Source organism: Rattus norvegicus, chromosome 7 (assembly GCF_036323735.1).
Source record: "Rattus norvegicus strain BN/NHsdMcwi chromosome 7, GRCr8, whole genome shotgun sequence".
NCBI lineage: Eukaryota > Metazoa > Chordata > Mammalia > Rodentia > Muridae > Rattus > Rattus norvegicus.
In genome coordinates, this window is record NC_086025.1 from 1,886,707 (window position 1) to 1,909,509 (window position 22,803).

General features: G+C 48.9%; 2 protein-coding genes across 5 annotated transcripts in view; one reads left to right on the top strand and one right to left on the bottom strand.

The window, feature by feature from the left end:
• Sarnp (SAP domain containing ribonucleoprotein) overlaps window positions 1-3,127 on the top strand; it is a 54,237-nt gene extending 51,110 nt beyond the window's left edge. For all 3 annotated transcript variants that reach the window (NM_001033070.1, XM_006240781.5, XM_063263713.1), the window contains one exon: window positions 2,755-3,127. In NM_001033070.1, coding sequence (NP_001028242.1) covers window positions 2,755-2,796 — 42 coding nt within the window. In that variant the 3' untranslated portion in view covers window positions 2,797-3,127. The remainder of the gene's footprint in view (window positions 1-2,754) is intronic.
• A 6,395-nt stretch (window positions 3,128-9,522) lies between these two features.
• Gdf11 (growth differentiation factor 11) lies at window positions 9,523-22,441 on the bottom strand. 2 transcript variants are annotated; one of them, NM_017203.1, is made up of 3 exons: window positions 18,045-18,516; window positions 13,276-13,673; window positions 9,523-12,665 (listed from the first exon to the last, which is right to left on the bottom strand). In NM_017203.1, the coding sequence occupies exons 1-3, from the start codon at window positions 18,481-18,483 to the stop codon at window positions 12,285-12,287; spliced, it is 1,218 nt and encodes a 405-aa protein (NP_058899.1). In that variant the 5' UTR covers window positions 18,484-18,516; the 3' UTR covers window positions 9,523-12,284. The 2 variants fall into 2 exon arrangements, with proteins under 2 accessions (NP_058899.1, XP_038934509.1); XM_039078581.2 differs by lacking the exon at window positions 18,045-18,516 and adding an exon at window positions 22,297-22,441 and having other exon boundaries at window positions 9,525-12,665.
• Between the last annotated feature and the right edge of the window lie 362 nt (window positions 22,442-22,803).

Genomic DNA, 22,803 nt, shown 5'->3' on the forward strand with positions numbered 1-22,803 from the left:
CCCCTCCCCCCCACTAAAAAAGGCTGACAGTTTGACACTGGACAACCAGTTGGTGTGTGCTCTTCCCTGGGAAAGACCACCTCTCCCAGTCCCTGCTTTCCCAGTTGTCTATGGTTCTTTGTGTAGGGTTGAGCCTCGTGGGCTTTTCCTCTGCCCACTTTGGCATGTCCACTAGTGTCCTTGCTCGGCCCAGGACTGGGCATTTGTGTGGATGAGACTAGTTTTTGAAACAAGGTCTTCATGGTCATCCAGTCTGGCTTTGTACTTGAAGCAGTCCTCCTGCCCCAGTTTCCTAAGTGCTAGGATTACAGTCATGTTCCATCATGTCTGCCTTAGCTTTGGTTTTTATTTGTAGGTGAGTATGTTAGGTTCCCATGGAGGCCAAAACAGCTAGAGTTAATGGTGATTGTGAGCTACCTGATGTGAGTGCTGGGAACCAAACTTGCGTCTTCTGCAAGAACAGCAAATGGTTTTAACTATTAAAAGTTTTCCCGGGGTTGGGGATTTAGCTCAGTGGTAGAGCGCTTGCTAGAGGCCCTGGGTTCGGTCCCCAGCCTGGAAGAAAAAAAAAAAAAGAAAAAAAAAAGTTTTCCCAGGGCTGGAGAGATGGCTCAGTGGTTAAGAGCACTGACTGCTCTTCCAGAGGTCCTGAGTTCAAATCCCAGCACCCACATGGTGGCTCCCAACCATCTGTAATGGGATCTGATGCCCTCTTCTGGTGTGTCTGAAGACAGCTATGGTGTCCTTGGAGTTTTCCCACCCCATTCTTTCCCTCTCTTCCCCTTTCCAGGGTCTTATTTAGTAGCTACTATGTAGACCAAGTTAACATTGAACTTGCAGAGATTCTCCTTATTTGGAGATAGTGTCTTAAAAATGAATGTTTTTACTCCAAGTCTTGGAAGAGTTTTGCTTTTATTTCATTTGCTTCCCTTGCCCCATTGTACATGGAATCTCTGTGTGCAGATGTGCATGTAGAGCATAAAGGTTCTACATAAATGTTGACTGCCTTCATTTCATTTCTTTTCTTTTCTTCTGTTCTGTTCTGTTCTGTTCTGTTCTGTTCTGTTCTGTTCTGTTCTAGGCATGGTCGCTCACTGAACCTGTAGCTCCGTAGTGAGGTAGACTGGCTAGTGAGTGAGCTCCAGTCCAGGAGTCTGCCTGTCTGCCCTTATCCCTGCTCAGCTTCTATGTGGGTCCTGACAGTTGTTTGTGCAATAAGCATTTTACCATTTGAACCATCTTACTATTCCCTAAAGTTTCCTTATAAGTAAGCATTATATGCCATGAAGATTAGGGATCAAAGGCTGGAGAGAGAGCTTGCTGCTAAGAGCCCATGTTGCTTTTACACACATGTACATGTACATGTACATGGGGCAAATAACATGCATGCAGACAAAACAGTTGTATACATAAAATAAATCTCAAAAAAAATTAAGGTCAGTTTATGCTCTTCACTAGAAAAAATGTAAAAAAAAATTGTAGGCTTTGTGCTAGTGAAATAAAATACTATCTGTAGGTAATAGCTGCTTATTTGGTGATGTAGCGAGGTGCACTTACTTCTTCTGATTAGAATTATCTTATGTGTAAGCTTTCCTTAAGCCAGGTATTTTACTGAGTGCATACATTGGTTTCTCCAGGTTAGAGGGACAATGGCTTTGGTTGGAAGTCATGGTCTATAAGAGAGTAGTAGCTTCTGAAGCGAGTGCAGTTTACATGGACCAAAGGATTTGAAGTGTGTTCTACCTTAAACGAAAAAAAAAAAAAAAAAAAAAAGGAAGGAAGGAAGAAAAGGAAAGAAAGAAAGAAATTAACCTGACGTGTGAACTGACTTCAGAGAAGTTGGCTGGGTTCTGTCTAGGGCTGTAGTTGAAAATAAGGACATGGTGCTTTTCCTCGGCCATATGAGGTAGAGTGTGTGCCCGCTTTCTGATGCTCCCTTCTTTACAGAACCCATAATGTACATAACTGCTGAGCCTCAGGGGACTCACCTACTAGTGCTGTTGCCATGTGGCCCTGGTAATAAAAATAATTAGAGTATCGGTCATGTTTAAAGGCACATATACAACATGGGAGTGCTAGACACTAAATGACCACCTAAGGGCATTCAGACATGAGGGAGAAGGCTTGATTTTGGGGGGGGATGGGAGGATCCACACCCTTCCTCTTCCAACTTAATCTCTTGGCATTGAAGAGTCAGACTCTCTGTGGATGGTATTGTTTAACCCTGAAATCTCCTATCTTCCTACTGATCGTTGAGAACTGTACATTTTTCTGCCACGCTTTTTTTTTCTTCTTCTTTTCTTTTTTTTTTTCGGAGCTGGGGACCGAACCCAGGGCCTTGCGCTTACTAGGCAAACGCTCTTCCACTGTGCCAAATCTCCAACCCTCTGCCACGCTTTTCTTCACCCTTTTTTCACTCCCTGAACATGCTTTCCTCCTCACCCTCTGTTTGTCTAACTGTATGTATGTATGTATGTATGTATGTAGTATGTATGTATGTATGTATACATGTGGGTGTGTTTAACTCAATGTATACGTGTGGGTGGCTGTGTCTGCCTTCCGTCTCTTTTTCACCAAGCCTCCCAGTTCTGACTGGATAACTTGAAGGATTCTGGAATAAAGTCTCTGCCTGAAGTTAGGTGTTATCTCTTCTTGGGCCTTTTGACAGTTAATGTGGGTTTGGTTTAAAAGATGCTGGGAACTTAATCTTCTATTATCATGCAATCTAATTTTTTTTCTTGCTTTTTGTTACAGGCAAAGAAAAGAAAAAGAGCAGAGCGTTTTGGGATTGCATAATGAAAAGTTCGTGCTTTCTGCCCACCCCATAGTGGTTTCCATTTCTCAGATTTTCTTGGTTTTATATATACAGACACACACACACACACCACACACACCACACACACCACACACACACACGCACACGCACACGCACACACACACACACACACACTTCCCTACCTATCTGCCTACATACACAGTCATGTGCCTCACAGTGAGGAAGCATGTACGTTTGGTACATCCTTGAATTCGGTAGCAGTTTTATTTAACTGCTCTTCTGCATTTAAGATTGTTGTGGTTTTTGTTTTTAATTATTTTTGCTTATTAATAAAAGAGGAAGAAAAGAAAATGTGTTTTATTAGGTGTTCCTTTTAAGTTCCTAGAGCCTGATTAGACCACACAGAGGGAGTGTCAATGACAAATATTAGGGAGAACTAACTGTAATGCCTTTTCCTGTAGAAAAAGAAGATAAAGTAGATTGGGTCTATCATTAGCCAATTCATTATCTTCTTCATACTCACAGATATGCTTTATTTTATCTTTCATAATGAGGCCAAGTCACCCCAAGTCTTTGCTTAGGTTGGAGCAACCCACTGTGATAATGTGGAGAAAAAGCCTTAGGGTTTTAGGAAATGTAAGGATAAAATGTGGGGCTAAAGATTAGTTGCCCTCTACTTTGAATGAAGCCTAACTGTATAAAACAGGCCCTGTCTGCTGGGACACTGTGTAGGACCTAGCTCAGGGTAAAGAGGCTGGCCACTCCTCAGGCCGGAGTATAGAGTCTAAAGCTTCACTGGGTATCAGGGATGTTAAGCATTGTTGGGACAGAAGTGGAACAAGATGGGGTGGGGGGGGTGCATCTGTGTGTGTCTGCAGTCTGTCCCAAGCATGGGGCTTGGACTTTCTGGATAAGTATATTACTGCTGCACAATGGTGCCAGCCTCCTTTCCACTTTGCAGTCTGGTTCTGTGCTAGTTTGTCCTCATCTCTTACAGTTACAGTGGTGGCATGTCTTGGATAACATTAAATTTCCTTACGTAGTTACCTCCTTCGGAAAGGTTTGACTGTCTGAGCAGATTGCTTGTTCTCTGTGTAGATATGAAAGTTGATATAAGTTTTCTCCTACGTACCTTCCGTATTTTCTCCTGTTTGTCTGTTTGTTTGTTTGTCTGTTTGTTTTTAGACAGGGCTCACTGTAGCCTGGCTGGGGACATGCTGTGTAGTCCAGGAGGCCATGAGTCTAGTCATCCTTCTTTGCCTTCTTAGAGCTGTGACCACAGACAGCACCACCACACCTACCTTGGCTTTCTCAGTTTAATCCCTGTATTTTGGTATTAATAAATACTTTCTTTGGGAGATTTCTTTGGAAAGGTCATAGAACTTCCCTTATTTGAAAGCTTCGAGTTGGGCATTGGTAGAGTGAAACTTTATTCCAACCATAGGGAAGCTAGGCAGGCAGATCTCTGAGTTCAAGGCTAGCCTAGTCTACAGAGTGAGTCCAGAACAGCCAGGGCACAGCTGTAATCACAGCACTCATGGGCCACAGGGGATTTCAAGGCCAGCCAGCTGCTGCATATTCTCTGGCTCATAAGAAAGGTGGAAACCGGGGTTGGGGATTTAGCTCAGTGGTAGAGCGCGAGGCTCAGGGTTCGGTTCCCAGCTCCGGGTGGGGGTGGGGGGGGGAGAAAGGTGGAAACCTATGGAGAATAGATGAAAGGTTGCCAGCTTAGGAAATTTGTCTCCTCTGAGACTTTGGAAAAACTTAATAGAAGAAAAAGTTGATTAAAGTTTTGTCACCTCCTCAGCCAGGTTTTTTTTTTTTTTATGGTTCTTTGTTTGTTTTGGTTTTTTTGTTTTGTTTTTTCCTCCATCTTTATTAAATTGGGTATTTCTTATTTACATTTCAGTTGTTACTACCTTTCCCGGTTTCCAGGCCAACATCCCCCTAAATCCCTCCTCCCCTTCTATATGGGTTCCCCTCCCCATCCTCCCCCCATTGCCGCCCTCCCCCCAACAATCACGTTCACTGGGGGTTCAGTCTTGGCAGGTCCAAGGGCTTCCCCTTCCACTGGTGCCCTTACTAGGCTATTCATTGCTACCTATGAGGTCAGAGTCCAGGGTCAGTCCATGTATAGTCTTTGGGTAGTGGCTTAGTCCCTGGAAGCTCTGGTTGGTTGGCATTGTTCATATGGGGTCTCAAGCCCCTTCAAGCTCTTTCAGTCCTTTCTCCGATTCCTTCAACCGGGGTCCCGTTCTCAGTTCCAATGTTTGCTGCTGGCATTCGCCTCTGTATTTGCCGTATTTTGGCTGTGTCTCTCAGGAGAGATCTACATCCGGCTCCTGTCTCTGCCTGCACTTCTTTGCTTCATCCATCTTATCTAGTTTGGTGGCTGTATATGTATGGGCCACATGTGGGGCAGGCTCTGAATGGGTGTTCCTTCTGCCTCTGTTCTAAACTTTGCCTCTCTATTCCCTGCCAAGGGTATTCTTGTTCTTCTTTTTTTTTTTTTTTTTTTTTTCCCGGAGCTGGGGATCGAACCCAGGGCTTTGCAATTGCTAGGCAAGCGCTCTACCACTGAGCTAAATCCCCAACCCCTTGTTCTTTTAAAGAAGGAGTGAAGCCTTCGCATTTTGGTCATCCTTGAGTTTCATGTGTTCTGTGCATTTAGGGTAATTCGAGCATTTGGGCTAATATCCACTTATCAATGAGTGCATACCATGTGTATTTTTCTGTGATTGGGTTACTTAACTCAGGATGATATTTTCCAGTTCCATCCATTTGCCTATGAATTTCATAAAGTCATTGCTTTTGATAGCTGAGTAATATTCCATTGTGTAGATGTACCACATTTTCTGTATCCATTCCTCTGTTGAAGGGCATCTGGGTTCTTTCCAGCTTCTGGCTATTATAAATAAGGCTGCTGTGATCATAGTGGAGCACGTGTCTTTTTTATATGTTGGGGCATCTTGTGGGTATATGCCCAAGAGAGGTATAGCTGGGTCCTCAGGTAGTGCAATGTCCAATTTTCTGAGGAACCTCCAGACTGATTTCCAGAATGGTTGTACCAGTCTGCAATCCCACCAACAATGGAGGGGTGTTCCTCTTTCTCCACATCCTCGCCAGCATCTGCTGTTGCCGGAGTTTTTGATCTTAGCCATTCTCACTGGTGTGAGGTGGAATCTCAGGGTGGTTTTGATTTGCATTTCCCTTATGACTAAAGATGTTGAACATTTCTTTAGGTATTTCTCAGCCATTCGGCATTCCTCAGCTGTTCAGCCAGATGTTTTGGAGTGACTCTCTTCCTTTCATCAGTAGTATGTGAGCCCCACCCCCACCCCCTTTCTACATAAGGCTATATAACCTCCTTTCTGCAGTGTCTTCATCTGAAAACAACCGTAGAAATTGCTGAATTTGTTTCAGAAGACAGAGTATAGATTCAGTAGGATTTATATCCCAGAGTGGCTTTGCATAGCTAAATATTGATGTAACAAAATAGATGCTGATAATAGAATATAATAGTGGGGTCCCTTAACGTTGACTTGTTTGCCTGTTTTGAGACAGGATTTCTCTAGGTAGCTCTTGCTGTCCTGGAACTCCCTATGTAGACCAGGCTGGCCTTGAACTCATAGACTCACTTGGTTATGCTTCCTGAGTGCTGGGTTCAGTATAATCTTTATCTCTTTATCCTCCATAACCTTGCAGAGACATATTCGACTCGACCTAGGATTCTCTGTACTCCTCAGCCCTCATCGCTAGTCCAGGCTGGTTTTGACTTCACAGCATCCTTCAGCATCAGCCTCCCAAGTGCTAGGATTATTAAAGTGATGTGACGACTGCTTTACCTGGCTAAGACTCTCATTCTCCTCCCTCCCCCTCCTCTCCCTCTGTTCATGTGGTGGGGATGGGTGCATGTTAAGGCCAGAGGACACATCAGGACACATTATATTTCTTCTTGATTGAACACCATTTGATTTATTGAGACAGAGCCTGGAGCTCATTGATTTAGCTAGAGTGCCTAGCTAATAATTTCCACTGATCCACAGGACTCTTAACTCCCAGTTCTAGAGTTAGATGAATGCTACTGGACCTGTCTTCCCCCCCCCCCCTTTTCTTTTTTTCAGAGCTGGGGACCAAACCCAGGGCCTTGTGCTTGCTAGGCAAGCGCTCTACCACTGAGCTAAATCCCCAACCCCTGGACCTGTCTTTTTATGTGGAAGCTAGGAGTCCATATCAGGTTCTCCTTAGAGCTGAGCAGCAGGCATTCACAGACTACTCCATCTCTAGAGGCTGTTCTTTTAAGGCGAAATCATTGTCTTAGTTTTCTTTACCCCACTCTTTGGAAACTAAACAACAAGTCCTACCTCAAACTCAGATCCACCTGCATGTGTCTGTTGAATGCTGAGATTAAAGGTGTGGACCACCGAGCTTGGCTTTTTCCAAACGTTTTATGGTGCTTTTCACCATAAACGTTTTTATGGCGTTTTATGGTAGGGTTTTTTTTCCTCTCTTTTAATAGCTCTTTGTTCCATCTCTCCAGTTCGTATATTTGTCAGAAGATTCTTCTAACTCCTAAGCCTGAGCCCTCTCCTGTCTCATTGTTGTCACTCCACACAGAGAGCATGAACAGTTCAGAATATCTGTTTCTACTAAACTGATCCCGGAAACCTGAGTCCATTTTGTTTGACTCGGCCAACATTCATGGTTAGAGTTTTGTCTTTGGGACCTGAGCACCAAGGTGCCCTTCTTCACCACCCAGTCTGCAAGCTGCAGGGAGAACTATACTCCTCAGCTGTAAATCTTTTTATGGTTCTCTAGGACTACTTATTTTTCTCTCATCAGAGGCTCGTTTGCTAAGTAGAAGGCTGAAAGCTTCTATAGGGGTGAAGGCTATGGGAAGGCAGGCAGAAGAGCAGAATTTTTCTTGTTAGGTCAGACACGGAATGAGGGGGATTTGAATAGTTGAGACAGGATAACTTTCTAAACCACTTTCTTATGTGAGGCCTCTGACAGACAGTGGCACTCATTTTCTGACTATTGATCTCTTGAGACAAGGTCTCTAGCACAGGCTGGCCTCAGATGTAGCTGAGGATGGCTTTACATTTCTGGGTCTTGTTTCTGCCTCCCTTATGCTGGGGTTACAGGCCTGTGGAGCATGCCTGGTTTTCAGTGGTGGGCAGGAACTCCCATGTATGCTAGGCAAGTGCTCTTATCAGTTACACTGCATTCAGATCCCTAACCTCTATCTTGTTGTTCTCCTCAAAGACATCAGAAAGGGATGTCTCTACCACCCCTTTGAATCCAGTTGTTTCTCAACTTTCTCAGTTTGTGTGGTGTGAATTCAGTTTCCCACCTTTATTATTTAACAACAGATTAAATTAGATTAAAACATAATACCCTATGTTACCTACTTAGGTTTGGTTCCTTGTTCTACCTTACGGCCTCTGCATTCTCACTGGACAAATGACTTAATTGCTCTGTGGCTTTCCAAACTCTTATCAGTAGAAACCCTATTTTGAGGCTATGAGAATTAAATGGCACATCATGCTTAGCACACATCCTTAATGTTTTCCTAGTCCTTTTGTTAGCTTTGATGGAGATCTAGGATAAGTAGGGAGGGACATTACCCTAACATACTCCCACAAATAGGTTCTAGCTAGGGGATGGTGGTGGGTTGGTGAGCGGAGCCTTTGTATATACAAGTGTGCCTGTTTATGTGGTTGGGCTTTTTTCTGAGAAGCAGCCCAGGGCCTTTTAGTTTCATTGCCAGGAAAGCTTTGGTAGAACTAATGGCACAGAGAAGGCCAGGTGGTAAATTGAATCTTGGGACTCAAGCAAGACTCTTGCCACCCCTTACTCTGCTTGTGAATTGTGCTGTAAGCATGTGAGAAGCTTTTTTTTCCTTAGTGGACTCAGTGTTCGAAACATTTAACTACAATGGGGAGCTGCCGGCTTGACTTTTGATAGAACTACTGAGGCACCCAGGATTAGGGTACTATAAAATAAAACTCTGGCTGGACCATTTCAACCTTTCTCGATCATTCTGTGGCGATCATTCTATGGGGGCTAGGTGTTTTTGCAGTCTTTGGGACTGTGTCATACCCAGCTCTGTGAGGAGTTCTAAGCACCCTCAGTTTCCCAGCCTCAGTTCATCCTCCAGCCCCAAGTCCTGGCCACCATCCCCCATGATCTGAGTGAGTGCTCCTCATCCTCCCCCATGCCTGAGTGAGTGCTCCTCCTCATCCTTCCCCCTGCCTGAGAGCTCCCCATCATCCCCCATGCCTGAGTGCTCCTCCTCATCCTCCCCATGCCTGAGTGCTCCTCCTCATCCTCCCCATGCCTGAGTGAGTCCTCATCCTCCCCCATGCCTGAGTGAGTACTCCTCCTCATCCTCCCCCATGCCTGAGTGAGTGCTCCTCCTCATCCTCTCCCATGCCTGAGTGAGTGCTCCTCATCCTCCCCCATGCCCTGAGTGAGTGCTCCTCCTCATCCTCCCCCATGCCTGAGTGAGTGCTCCTCCTCATCCCTCAGTGAGTGCTCCTCCTCATCCTCCCCCATGCCCTGAGTGAGTGCTCCTCCTCATCCTCCCCCATGCCTGAGTGAGTGCTCCTCCTCATCCTCCCCCATGCCTGAGTGAGTGCTCCTCAGCCCGCCAGTCCTTTGACTTTTAGAGCCAGCCTCCTCAGCTCTTGGTCTCCCTGATGTGGATGTGATGCTCGATCGGGGAGAAGAGCTCACCATTGAACTATTAAGCTCTTTGACTGCTTTTATTTTTCTTTTTTCAGGTTCAAGTGCTGGATTGTGTCATGTGACTGTCCCAAAACTCAGAGCACCCTTTGGCCATCTTTGCCCTCTGTCACATAACTTGAAAACTGCCTGATGGCCTTTTTGCAATGGTTCCTTCCTGGAAACCTTGATCTTGTTGAAGAAGTCCTTTCCTGGTATTCCAGTGCCCCTGTCAGCCCATACTCCTCAGACACCCTTAACAAAGGCAATCACACACATGATGTAACAAATACACAAAATAAAGAGTTACACTAATAATACGTTCAGAGGAGCACCGGCCAGTCCATACAGGTAGTGTGGGAAGAGGTGCCAGCTCCCACTGAATGCTAGGCCATATCCTCAAGCCTCTTAGGGGATAGAAAAGACCAGGAAACTGAGGCTCAACTCAGGTTTATATTCATAAGACAACCCCATTCCCCCTGTACTTGGTAGTAATAAAGAGGCAATAATTGAAGTGTAATGCCCCAGCTCTCTAAACTATGGAGAAGTTTACCTGATACCTAATTGTCCAACCCTTACCCTTTCTAAGATCAAGAGGCATTTGACTTTGGAGGAAAGCAATCCTCTTTACTATTCTGTACCTCTCCTCCACCAAGGAAGTATGATTGGTGTTGATAGTCAAATGTGTCTTGCTCTTTAAGATGGGGTAGGAAAAAAAGGATTAGGAATGGCCAGAGAGGAGAGGCTTGGGACTAGCTGCTGCTGCTACATGAGAAGTGAGTTGAAAGGCTTAAGAACCCCTGTCCATTCCTCGGAGACTCCTTTCCTCCTCTCCTCACTATGAGAATAGGAGTTAGGTGCTAAGGACGGACACATCCCTTGACCTCTCTGTGGTCTGGCCCAAGTGAGAGAGCGTGCTCTTAGGACGTGCAGACCTTCCAGGTCAGGCTCGGTTCAGTCCAGTCTCTGCCAGACCATCACTGCTGGTTCTATTAGTGATCATTTGCTGTGACCTCCCTTCTCCCTACCCCATCCTCTTAAGACTCTTGTCTAGAGCCAAGAGGCCACTGCCGAGGTACGGTTAGGTGTGGAGGTTTTAATTCCTTGGCTTCAGGTACTGTCCAGCTGAGAAGCAGAAGTGTACTGTACTCTGAAGCCTGTGACTCTTTAGCCTCACATCTCTTCACCACCGTTGTGGTGCCCTGGTTATCTAGTTCCACAGCGAGAGGTATTTTATGTCCATAAAGTGCCCGTGGTAAGTGCTCAGAATTCATCTCTTGGCTGTGGCGGGTGCTGCTGCCGCTCATTCCATCAAGGGGAAGGAACTGAGGCACAGTGAGTGCAGAGGAGGGTGGGTCAGGAGTGTGGGAGGAATGAGTGGGTGACTCGTAGTGGCAACTACCCCTTGCCTGCTCCCCAAGCCTCTCCCGTCCTCTGCTGTGCCTGGCCTTGGCACACGCCTTTCCCCGCTGTACTGTCCCCTCCTGCTGCCAGGTGCTGCTGCTATATTCCAAAAATAAGATAAAATCATAGACACTCTGCTCCCTTGTTCTCCATCTTCCACCCTGAGCTTTGGGTTAGGGGACTAACATGCCCCCCCTTCAGAATCCCTTCCACCTTGGTCTGCTGGCCATTCCCTAGCCTAGAGCAGTGATTTGGATTCAAATGCCCTGTAACCTTCAGCCTCTTTACTATTTTCTTGACCCTTACCCTTCCCAGATCTGGGGGACTCTGGGACTTCTAACTCTTATTGACCTGAAGACAGAGGCTGAGAGCAGGGCATTCCACAGGCTCTTTGGTCTCTTGGCTGAGGAGAATTTGGGGATGAGCAGACTATACCCTCTGGCTAAATAATACCAGAAATAGGTAGGCCTGAGGGGTAGTTTAGTTGCTCTCATGGATGTTGAGTTCAGCCCCTGTCCCCCAGCTCTACAGTCTGAACTGCTTCCGTGACCACTCGGTTCAACCCGTTTGGCTCGAGAAGGTTGGTCAGGGTGATTGTGGGTTGGAAACCTCCATGTGTTAGCCCTCTTGCCCTTTCCCCATCCCCAGCCCTGGAGGCATAATACAAGTGCTTAAGTAGGTCGGAACCGGGGAAGAGCAGGGTTTGGGGAATAAGGGACCAATGGGGCACAGTGGGCAAGGTCCCTCCCATTCCAGTAAAGCCAAATACCAAAAAACAAAATGTCATAATAAATAAATAAATTAAAAAAACCCTCCCAGGTCCTTACTTTGCCCCATCCTCATTCCACTTCCGGCTGCTACTGGAAGGAGAGAGGGAAAAAGCTAAGAATGAACTTCTGATTTACTCCTACTGAGTTGTCAGGGAACTACCCCAAACTATACCAAGCCTCTCACCTTGCTGTGGAAAAACAGGCTTGGGACAGGGCTCTCGGTTTACTCCCATTTCAGTCTCTCTCCTCATCTGCTTAGTCTCTAATCTTTTTGCCTCTCTGTTCCTTTGCTTTCTCACTGTTCTGTCTGTTCTCTGTCTCTATCCTTCCATCTTCTTTCTCTGTCCCTACATCTGTCTTCTTGCCAAACCTTCTCACCTGCAAATCTCAGATACATTCCACCCTGACTGCCCTTCTTTTCTCCCAACCCCTCACCCCTCCATCCCCACCTGCCTCCCTCTGTTGTATTGCACACTGCTTGGTCAGGGAACAAGGTGTGACGTTCGTGGGAAGAGGTGGGGAGGGGCGCTCTAGGGCTTGGGGAATGGGGACCAGGGCTGGGGTTCTTGGGGTAGGGTCTGAGGGAGGCATCCACTGTAGCCCACACCTTAGGAGCAGCCACATCGATCCACCACCATGCCAGGGATCTTGCCGTAGATAATCTGCTGCTTGTCATTGAAGTAGAGCATGTTGATTGGGGACATCTTGGTAGGGGTGCAGCAGGGCCCAGCAGAGCCTCGTGGGTTGGCCTGTTGCACCAAGTGGGTGTGTGGATACTTTTGCATGAACATGTATTCGCACTGGCCGGAGCAGTAGTTGGCCTTGTAGCGCTTAGGTGCGATGATCCAGTCCCAGCCAAAAGCCTCGAAGTCCACTGTGAGAGGGTATCGGCAGCAGCGGGACTCACTCGAGTGTTCATCGCAGTCTAGGCCTAGGTTCCGCCGGGACCTCTTTGTGTTCTCTAGAACTCGAAGCTCCATGAAAGGGTGCTGAGGGGCAGGGAGAGGGGAGAGATGTGACATAGCCCTCAGCAAGTCCTCTTACCTCACTCCACTACCTGCATCGCAACAGAAGCATCAGACCTCAAACCATAACCTCCCGCCCAGTCATTGTACGCACTTCTCCTGACATCTAGCCATCTCTCCCGCTCCCTAGTTCTTCCTTTCTGGCAATGTGACCTCATCAGATTCTTGGCCCAGGGACTTATCAAGGGCCAGGTTCTTTGTTTTGTTTTGAGATGGGATCTCATAGTAGCGCAGGCTGACCTCAAAATTGCTTTGTAGCAAAGATAGTAAAAAAAGTCTAGAACTCCTGGTCCTCCTGTTTGGCCTCCCCATTGCTAGGATTAGATAACACCACGCCCAAGGGTCAGTTTTGTGTTCCCACGGATCTCCCACTAACTGATACCTTCACCCCAAATCCAGTTTTAGTTTTCAGCTGTCATCTGGCTTAAATCCCTGAAAAGTGATAGTTGCTACCCCACCTCCTCTGAAATTAGTTCCTGGCCCCAACCATCACATTCCTCATCTACTTTTCTAACCCCATCTCCTGGGGACAGGTTTTACATATCCTCCACCACCACTTCAGGCCCCTGCTCACCAGCCCCTCAGCTCCTGGCCCCAGGGAGGTGACAGCCAGGTCTGTGCCACTGGGATCAAAGGCGTTGATCTCGATTCCCCAGTTGCTTTGTGGCTGGCGAAACCAGCTGTGTAGCACTTGCTTGAAGTCGATGCTCTGCCAGTGGCCGGAGCGTGAGTGTAGCTCAATTTTTAGTGACCGGATCCGGATGTGACGCCGGCCTCCACCCCCTCCCCCTGCGGTCCCTTCCCCAGTTAGGGGCTTCAGTCGTAAGATCTGCAGGTAGACTGTTGCTGGGCGGGGCACAGGCCGGAGGTACACCCACAGTTGGGCCTTCAGTACCTTTGTGAACATCACCTTGGGGCTGAAGTGGAAATGGCAACACAGAGGGCTGCCGTCTGTCTGCACTGCAGGGTCCGCTATAAGAGAGAAGGGGCACAACATCAGCAAAGGGTGTTTGTGGAGGGGTCCAGCAGCCCCGGTGGCTTGAGCAGATTCCTCTCAGCCCGTTTTTTCAGTTCTTCTTTACCCTTCTGTGCCTGTCTTGTGGGTTACTATGTCTCTGGCACCTAAAATTGTCTCATCAGTGGGATGATGCATCTGTCAGGCCTTACTGATCTATACTATTCCCTACAACATGTCTCCTAACAGAGGATCCCTCTGCTAAGATAGTTGTGGCATCCACCTCCATCTGAGGCCTTCGCCGCCAGCTACACCTCTCACCATACCTGCTATCCTCAAGTGACCTTGCCACATTTCTGCCCCGGTTTATCTAATGAGCAGGTGGAGTCTGGCAGCCCACTCCCCTGAAAAAAGCAAACGAGGCATCAGAGGACATAACCCCGGGTCCTGAGACACAGATTTATAAAGTCAGTCGCATCAGATCTAGGCTCCTGGTTCCCAGTAGCACATCCTTCAGAATGGAACCACCAAGCATTTCCTGTGTTTCTGACTCTCCATCCCTCTCCCTAAGAATAAGTGTCCTCTGCTGCTTCTTCACTGCCAGTGGAGACACTCAGCTTCCAAGGAAGGAAAAACTTGTGGAGTGTCCTACTTGCCCAGAGTATCAGAAACCATATTCAACACACCTATAAGTCACCTATAAGCAGTCATTTTCCCCCTTAAGCTCCCTCTGCTTGTTAAATGCAGTGCCTCTAACTTTACAAAGTGAACATTCCAACTTTACTTTTTAGCCAGTTTCCCTTGTTCAAGATCCTAGAGTCTCAAGGTTGGCTCTCAGTGTATCCCTTTGCTTTCCTCAACCTCTTCTCGGCCTTTGTTATGAGACATGAGTTTGTTAAATGTCCCTAACTGTCCTGGAATCACTACACAGCCCATGCCGGCCTCAGCTCATAGCAGTTCTCCTGTCTCATCTTCCATTCTCTAGGTAGAATCAGAAATGAGGTTGTTCTGGTGAAGTCTAGGCCCTAGTCTGTCACACCCAAGTACTACCATCTGCATAACCATGGAGAACTTAACCTCTGTTGTCTCCTGTTGGCTCCCCATCACCCCAGAAAGAGGTGTTACTCCTGGAAGGCGGAGGTAGGGATGAGGAATGGAAATTCAAAGATCAGGAAGGGACAATAAACCAAATGCACTGCAGCGGAGTGCAGCACAGCTGTGCGTGTGAGTGTGTGTGTGTGTGAGTGTGTGTATGTTACTAGGGAGCTGTGCATGAGTGTGTGTGTGTGTGAGTGTGCGTGTGTTACTAGGGAGCAAACCTTGGACCTCGCACCTGCCAGGCAAGTACCCTACGGAGCCTCATTCTTTCTCTTTATTTTGAGATAGAGTTGTCCAAGGCTGGCCTTGTTCTCTAGTTTAGGCAGGCTTTGAACTTCAGAAATTCCCACCTCAGCCTCCTGAGTAGCTGGGATTACATGCTGGTACCACCAGGTCCAGCTGCAATTATCTGTTTCTTGCCATTAGATACTCATCTCTCAGAGGGCTGATGTCTGAGAATATTTTATCACCACTGTTGTTTCTGTGGCTCCCATAATGTCAAGCAGTAAATCTATGTTGAGTGTCAGGCTCTTCCTAGGCTCTTCTGGCAACAAGGAAAGTAGGTTTAGCCACGTGCCTGGGCTGTTGCCTGGTATTTAACCTTAAGCACTATACTTCTCAGTGTCACAGATAATTCTGTGCACTAAATAAGAACTTGAAAATTAATAGCTTCCCAATAAATGTTCATTGTATAAACTAAACATCCCACTTGAAGCTGAGATAGGGTCACGAGATATCCTTAAGTCTGGTTCCTTCGGACAAGGGTTCCTCTATCTCTGTGAGGGAATCCATATTTACGTCTGTGTATCTGCAGTAATGCTTCTAGGGGGAAGAGGTTGGCGGTGATAAGGTAAGGATGAAGAGACAGAATGAAGACAGCTTAGACCAAGACCAGCAGAGGAACGGACCAAGTAGACCACAGTAAGGGGAGTGAGTACTTGGGGAATGGAGCGCACTGGGTAGAGTAAGGGGGCAAAGGCAGGACCCGAGTGGGGTACGTAAAGGTGCAGAAAGAGGAACAAAGAAGCAGGTAAAGCCCTGGAGCCCTGGTGGGGAGGAGGGCCACATCTGTGCTGCATTGATTGGGTTGGTGGCGGGCGGCAGGTCAGGTTTAGTGGGCGGTGCTGCGGGGGAGAGGTCATTGCACTATTTTCAGCAAAGGCCCAACCCCCTCTCTGCCTACAGCCTCCACCCCACCACACACCCTCTCCCAACTCAGGCTGGATGGCCCAGGGGCAGGAGGTTGGGCGAGAGGGCAGGGGCCTCTTAGTGTGCACAGGAGAGACAAACTGAGGGGCTGGGCTTGGCTCCTAGAAGAGCAGGGGGCTGGGTTCCCAGGGATGAAGGCTGGAGTGGGAGAGTGAGAGGGTAGAGGGAACTAGGGCAGGCCGAACAGCCTAGGAAAGGTGGGGGCTGGGGTCCGGGTTTGGCTGGGGGAGGGGAGGCAGGGGGAGGGGAGCAGAGGCCATCTCTGCTGACAAACACCTCCCCCGATTAGCAGAGCACAAGTCTCTTATTAAAGCGGGTCCCTGGGGATTAGACTATAAAAGTCTCTTTTTCCTTTTCCCCCCTCTCTCTCTCCCTCCCCTCCCCTCTACTCCCCCTCCCTCTCTTAAGGTCGCAGCTAGACTCTTAAAGGGGAAGTACAATACCTGGTTTGAAACCCCGTTCCTGGGTTACCTAAGTTCTGGAGTGGCACTAAAATGGAAGTCAGGGTGAGACCCAGCCTCATTCACTGTACATTCCCACCCCCCGGGCCTAATGGCTACCGCCCAATTCGTGCATTCAGAGTCCCTTCACTTCCTGCTGCTCCCCACTACCAGAGTTAATTCTGGGCTCAAGCCTTCTGGTTCAAGGAGCCTAGGGATAGCGAAGGGCAGTAGGAAGCCTACAGCTGGGTCACTCACCCTGGAAATACACACTTTACATCAAACAGACCAGAATATCTTTTCCCTATATATCCTGCATCTTCCAGAAAATTTCCTACAACTGTTTTCTAGACTCCTTTCCCCATTCTTGCCCTTAGTCAATCTCAGGCTGACCCTGGTTTCCAAAAGTAGAAGCAATAAGAACAAGGGAGACTGAGAATCCAAGATCAGATCTCCGTGCCCACATAGAGTTTCCTGGTTCTCTGAGTTGTCTTTACAACCCTAACCAAGTTGGAGTTGAATTCTGCAGAAACTGGGTGGCAGCGCCAGGCACACAACCTTCCAGATGCACACCTGGGTTCCAGTACCTCTACCATGGGGTGGGCCGCTAGGACTTCCAGCAACCCCTAGCTTTTTATGACCCATCTGCCAATAAACCAGCCCCCACTTCTGTTCAGAGCCATAAAACCAAAGGAGGGGGGCTTGCCAAACCACTAGGGAATAGAGAAAGCCTGGTTCCCTGGAGTTGGGGGGCGGGGGGAGGACAGTCAGTGGGGGAGGGGAAAGGGAGTCACCTGACCCTAGGGAGAGGAGGCAGTGGGGGCGGTAGTATTGGCCTGGATTTTCCAGGCCATAAAATTTCAAAGCCGCTCCTGTCTATCAGAGTGTTCATCCTCCGTTTGGCCAGGGGCTCGGATGCCTGGGTTCTCCCATCCCCCTCATCTAGTTCTTTCTCCCTGGGTCTTCTCTGGCTCCAGCTGTGGATAGGACAGGGAGTAAGGACGCTAAGATGAGAGTAACCAAATGATACTCGTTAAGTCGCAAGCGCAGTGGAGTTGAGTTATTTGAGCTCTTTCTGTACCAAGAAGGAACAGCTCTTCTAGGTCCTAGGGGACACCGTACAGTGCGAGATCAGGTGCAGAAAGGAAAGGTGTCAGGCAGCTGGGTTGCTGACAGGGACACCGGCTTTAGGTCCTATGCCTTGGCGTTAGAAGAACACTTTGCAACCCCGTGGGTGCCTTCCCGAGCACCGGGCAAGGTGTTGGTGCTGGTGCCAGAGCAACGGGAAGATGGCACTGCGGCCCAGCTGAGACTGCACGGGTCACCGAAGCTTCCCACCTAGCGCTCCAGAAAAGTCACTGTTGGGTGCCAGTTTCTAGGACTACTTCAACTTGAATCTTTTTCGCACAAGGGATGGGAAGCAATAGCTCACAATCTGCCCGGTTTGCCCCCCCTCCCCCAACGCGCCATCCTCCCCCCCACCCCCGAATGGGGCGTGCACTCAACTCCGCTGCCCATCTTCTCCGCTCAAAAAAGTTGTGTGGAGTGGCCCGGCTCCCCAATCCGTCAAGTTTTCGCAGAAAGGGCTTCCGGGTCCTTCCCGAACTGCACCGCACCGCGCACACCCCGCAGCCCACTTACTCTCCTGGGCCATGCTTATGACCGTCTCGGTGGTAGCGTGGTACTCGTCCTCTTCCAAGAAGTCCTCGGGCTGCAGCGCGTCGCCTTGGAAGTCGTGCAGATCCAGGATCTGCTGCAGCGGCGGCGCCTTGGGCAGCAGCTGCTTCACCACCTCCCGGCTGATGTTGGGCGCCTCCTTGAGCCGCAGTTTGCTCAGGATCTGCGACTTGATGCTCTCCAGGCGCAGCTCGCGGCTGTGCTGCCGCCACACGCACACGGGGCAGCCGTCCGGCTCCGGTGCAGCGGACGGGGCCGGCCGGCTGGAGCGCTCCCCCCCGACCCCGGCCGCCGCCGCCGCTGCCGCCGCCGCCGCCGCGGGGCCCTCGGCCGCCTCCCCCCGGGGCCGCAGCTCCAGGGCGAGGAGCAGGAAGCCCAGCAGCAGCGGGGCCGCGAGCACCATGCTGCAGGGGAGGGGAGGACTGGGGGGCGGGGACGCCGGAGTCCCGCGGGGAGGGGGCGGAGGGAAGAGGGAGGAGGAGGGGGTCCGGGCGGCGCGGGATTGGGGGCTGCCCGGCCGAGGGGGGGCCGGGGGCCGGGGGCGGCGGGCGTACGGGCGGGGCGGGCGGGCGGCCGGGGCGGGCGGCTGGGGGGGCCCAAGCCCGGGCCGGGCCCTTTATAGCCCCGGCCCCCGTGTCGTCAGCGGCCGCGATTGGCTGCGGAGCCAACAAAAGAGGTAGCGCTGTCATCCGAGGCGAGAGAGGGAGCCGGAGAGAACCGAGGAAAAGAGAGAGAGAGAGAGAGAGAGAGAGAGAGAGAGAGAGAGAGAGAGAGAGAGAGAGAGAGAGAGAGAGAGAGAGAGAGCGAGCACGAGAGCACGGGCCCAGAGAAAGATGAAGAGACCGAGAGATGAGGGGGGGAGGGGGGAAGCCAGGAGGGACCGAGTCAGAGAAATCGGGGACAGACGGAGCGATGGGTAGGGGTTGGGGGTGGGGGAAGAGGCAGATCCAAAGATACCCAGATAGGAAGGGAAGAGGGAGAGACAAAAGAGAGAAAAGAAGTCACAGAAGGGAGAGACTTAGCTAGAGAGCAAGAGCGAAGACCGAAGATGACCAGAAAAACTAGTGGGACAGTTAGAGTGGAGAGAGTCAAAGACAAAGGTGGAGCGCAAAGAGGGGCGGCTAACCGAATTCTACAGACAGGAGAGAGCAGGAGAGGTGGGCAAGGGAACAGATGGGGCAGAGGGAGCTGACGGTGCCCTGGACGAGAGAGATACCTTGGAGGGAGCCCCGGATGAGGCAGGTGCAGAGAAAGGATCAAGGCAGCGAGTAACAGACAAGTCAGCCTTGGATGGAGCGCAGAGAGACACCCAAGGGGAAGAGGTGGAAATGGGAATAGCCTCAGCTACTAGAGGTAGCCTAGGTTGTCTAAAGAAGCCATAAAATGAAACACCAAACTGACTTATCACAGAGATCAAGCCGGTCAGGAGAGGAGGAGGAGGCCAGGAACAAGCTGAGAAGTTGATGACAAGTACTGAGACCGGAAGAAAACTACCTAGGAGGACTGTGAGCTTGAAATTGAGGGTTAATAGAACAAAGAGAGTGATCGTGATCGGGCTGGAAAGGGTGGGAGGCACGAGGGGAAGAACCAGATGAGGTAGGGCTTGAAAGTGATGCTTGGAAAGGAATCTGGACCCCTTCTCCTGGGTTCCTAGTTACGCCCTTTGTGTTTGTAAGGTCTTACATAGCTGAGAAAGAGCTTGAAATTTTAGGCATAAGGGTAGGAACGGGGTCTGTACTCAGATGTCTGATGTGGAGATAAGAAGCTGCAAGGGGAGCAACTCAGGAATGGGACCAGCCTTAGCCTTCAGGTGTGATCCCAAGCGCAGCGAGACTGCAGATACTCAAGGAAGAGAGCTTGCCGTGCTAGCCACCCATGCTGGTTACCTCTTCCCAGGCCTTCCTTTCTCTTTCTCTCCCTCTTCACTTCCCCCCAAACCCTTGCCACTCCCTTTTCCTTATCCTCCTTTGAGACAGGATCTCAAATGCATCCCAGTCTGGCCTCAAACTCAGTTATCCTCCTGCCTCAGCCTCCAGAGAGCTCTTTGCGTAGACCTGCCTTGACCCATGTCTCTGGAGATCCCTTGGCAAACTGAAAGTGTTAGGGAGTTCAGACTTGCTCCTCTGGTGTCTCACACAGTGTTCACTGAACAAAATGTATAAACTTCAGTAGGAAGGCCCTGTCTCAAAAAAATTAGATAAATAAAAATGTATAAACTTCACTATTAGGATTCTCAGACCAAGTAGAAGGTTTTTGGTTTCCTCTCTGGAGTTAAAACCTAATTTAACAAATACATTTGGAGGCTGGAGTGGAATGAGGGTGACCATTGGGGTTCAGCTCTGAGGGAGAAGCAGGGTAGGTAAGAGGCTCTGAACACATGATCTATTCCCACTTAGAACACGGACCTAATGGAACACAACCTAGAAACTGCTGTTTTACTCCCTTGCTTTGGACCAAAACATGGGAGTCTCAATATCTTACCAAGTTTTTCTCTCCCTCTCTGTGTTCTCATTCCTCTTCTCTGTTCCTTGAATTGGGAGTGGGGGTGAAGTAGGACCAAGGGGCTGCGCATGCAGAGCAAGAGCTTATCCACCAAGCTATCATCAAGGGTCTTTATCTATAAATGGACAGCATGATTTCTACCTTCAGCCAGTTGTGAGGATTACCTAGGAGTCGGTCAACAGCAGAAGGGGTCATGGGCTTCCTCTTTAGGATCCACTTTTTGTCCCTTTCTGATCCCTCAGAGTCCCCAGTTGCTTTTACCATATATTCTGTTACATTCCAAAATTTCAAACATATTACTCTGATATAATTTTCTTTAGGAAACAAACAAAACAAAAACAAACAAACAAAAAACCTGTAAACAAGCCAAGTGTAGTGGAGCATGTCTTTAATCTAGGAGGCAGAGGCTAGCCTGGTCTCACATAAATAGTTCCAGGCTAGCCAGGGTGACATAGGGGGATCCTGTCTCTGAAAACGCAAACACCTTGAGAGCAGAAATGGTGCCACCCCTTTCTGCCTCTTTAGAGAATGGACAGTTTCCTTTCACTTCTTGCTCAAACATGTATCTAGTGGAAGGTCAAAGACAAGTGAGGGATAAACAATAGGTGCATAATACCAGCTAATGTTCCAGTCCAGGGGACCCGAGGCTCCTCAGACATCACAGACCAAGTACAGATGTCCTCTCCGCTCAGATGTGCCCTGCCCCGTGGAATTCACTTGATGAATGGCAGTCACCCAGACTACATACCTGGATTTAGCATTCCTGTCTTGTTTTCTCATCCAAATATTCTCCCTAGAACAATTTCTCAGCTGGAGCTGGAGTTCTGGAGCTCAGTGTGATGCCTGTGCTTAGCCTGTCCAGGCCTGATCTCCAACATCCAACTTTCATTCTCCAAAGCTCTTGGCCAAATTTGAACTTTTGCTAGGTCCCAGTGTTGCGGAGATTTTTAGGTAAATCATTCAGGAGTCCCCATTCTTACGTAGTTTCTCTAATAGATCTAGGACGCCTGTATGTCAGGTTCCAGCAAACTCCCTTTTCTGGACATATGAACTTGAACAATTTGTGTGTGTGTGTTGTGTGTGTGTGTGTGTGAGAGAGAGAGAGAAAGAGAAAGAGAGAGAGCGCGCTAGAGCTAGAGCTAGAGACTGTTTAAAAGGAATCAGAATAATTTTATGGAGTAAGTTCTCTCTTTCCACCATGTTCTGGACTCCAGGTCTTCAGGCTTGGTGGCGAGTACTTTTATCTGCTGAGCCATCTTGCCAGCCCAGCGTTATTAAAGCCCCTTACACCTTAGAACCCTTTGTAAGATGGGGATTTCACCACAGCTATTTTTGAACGATGAAGATTAAAGGTCTGACACACCACTCTAATAGTTATTAGTCTTCATCACCTCTTACTGTGCTTGCAACCCTCACACTCTGACACCCAACACCACAGGATCCTTTTCACGAATGCGTTTCTTAGCTGCCTTAACTAAAGGTTGAATGAGCCTTAGTGAGGGAACCTGGCCAGAGCTAGGTGGGGATGAAGAAAAGTGTGTATTTTTGTCCACAAGGGGTTGTTATGGGCCAAATATCAGGAAAGCAGGCAACAATTTGCTCAACAGATTCCCACTCCCTGGCTTTATCGCTAGGACAAGTAATTCATTAAGTGGGCAATACTGCCCTCTGGTGGAATAATATGAAACGCCAGACCAGTGGTTTTGATACTTGCCCTTTAGACTTTTCAAGACCTTTTCCAACCGCGAACCGGTAGGCAAACGCTGTACTGGTGAACAAAATCTTCAGTCGAAGTTTTGAAATAGAGTAAGCTCCGCCTCTTCTCCAGCCCCTCCTAGAGTGACTTCTTTCCTTGACTTCTCTTAGTCTTAGTCCCTTATAATTTCTCTAAGATGCAGAAAGTAAGCTCTAGCTTTCTTTTCAGAGCTTCAGGACTCTAGCTGCCCCATACGTAGTCGTGATAAGGGGGCGCTAGCTCCTTTATAGGGAAGGAGTTGGAAGAGAGCAGAACATAAAGACTTTTGCTTGCTGGGGTGGTAGCGCATGTCTGTGAGCTGAACAGACTGAGGCAGGATCATTTCTGTAAGTCAAGGTCAGCCCGGGCTTCCTAGAGAGACCCTGTCACCAGCCAACCAAACAGCCCACTCACCCCCCTATTCGCTTATCCCGGCATGTGCCAACCCTGGCTTGGATCCCAGCCCACTGTCCTGGTCTCCCTGGT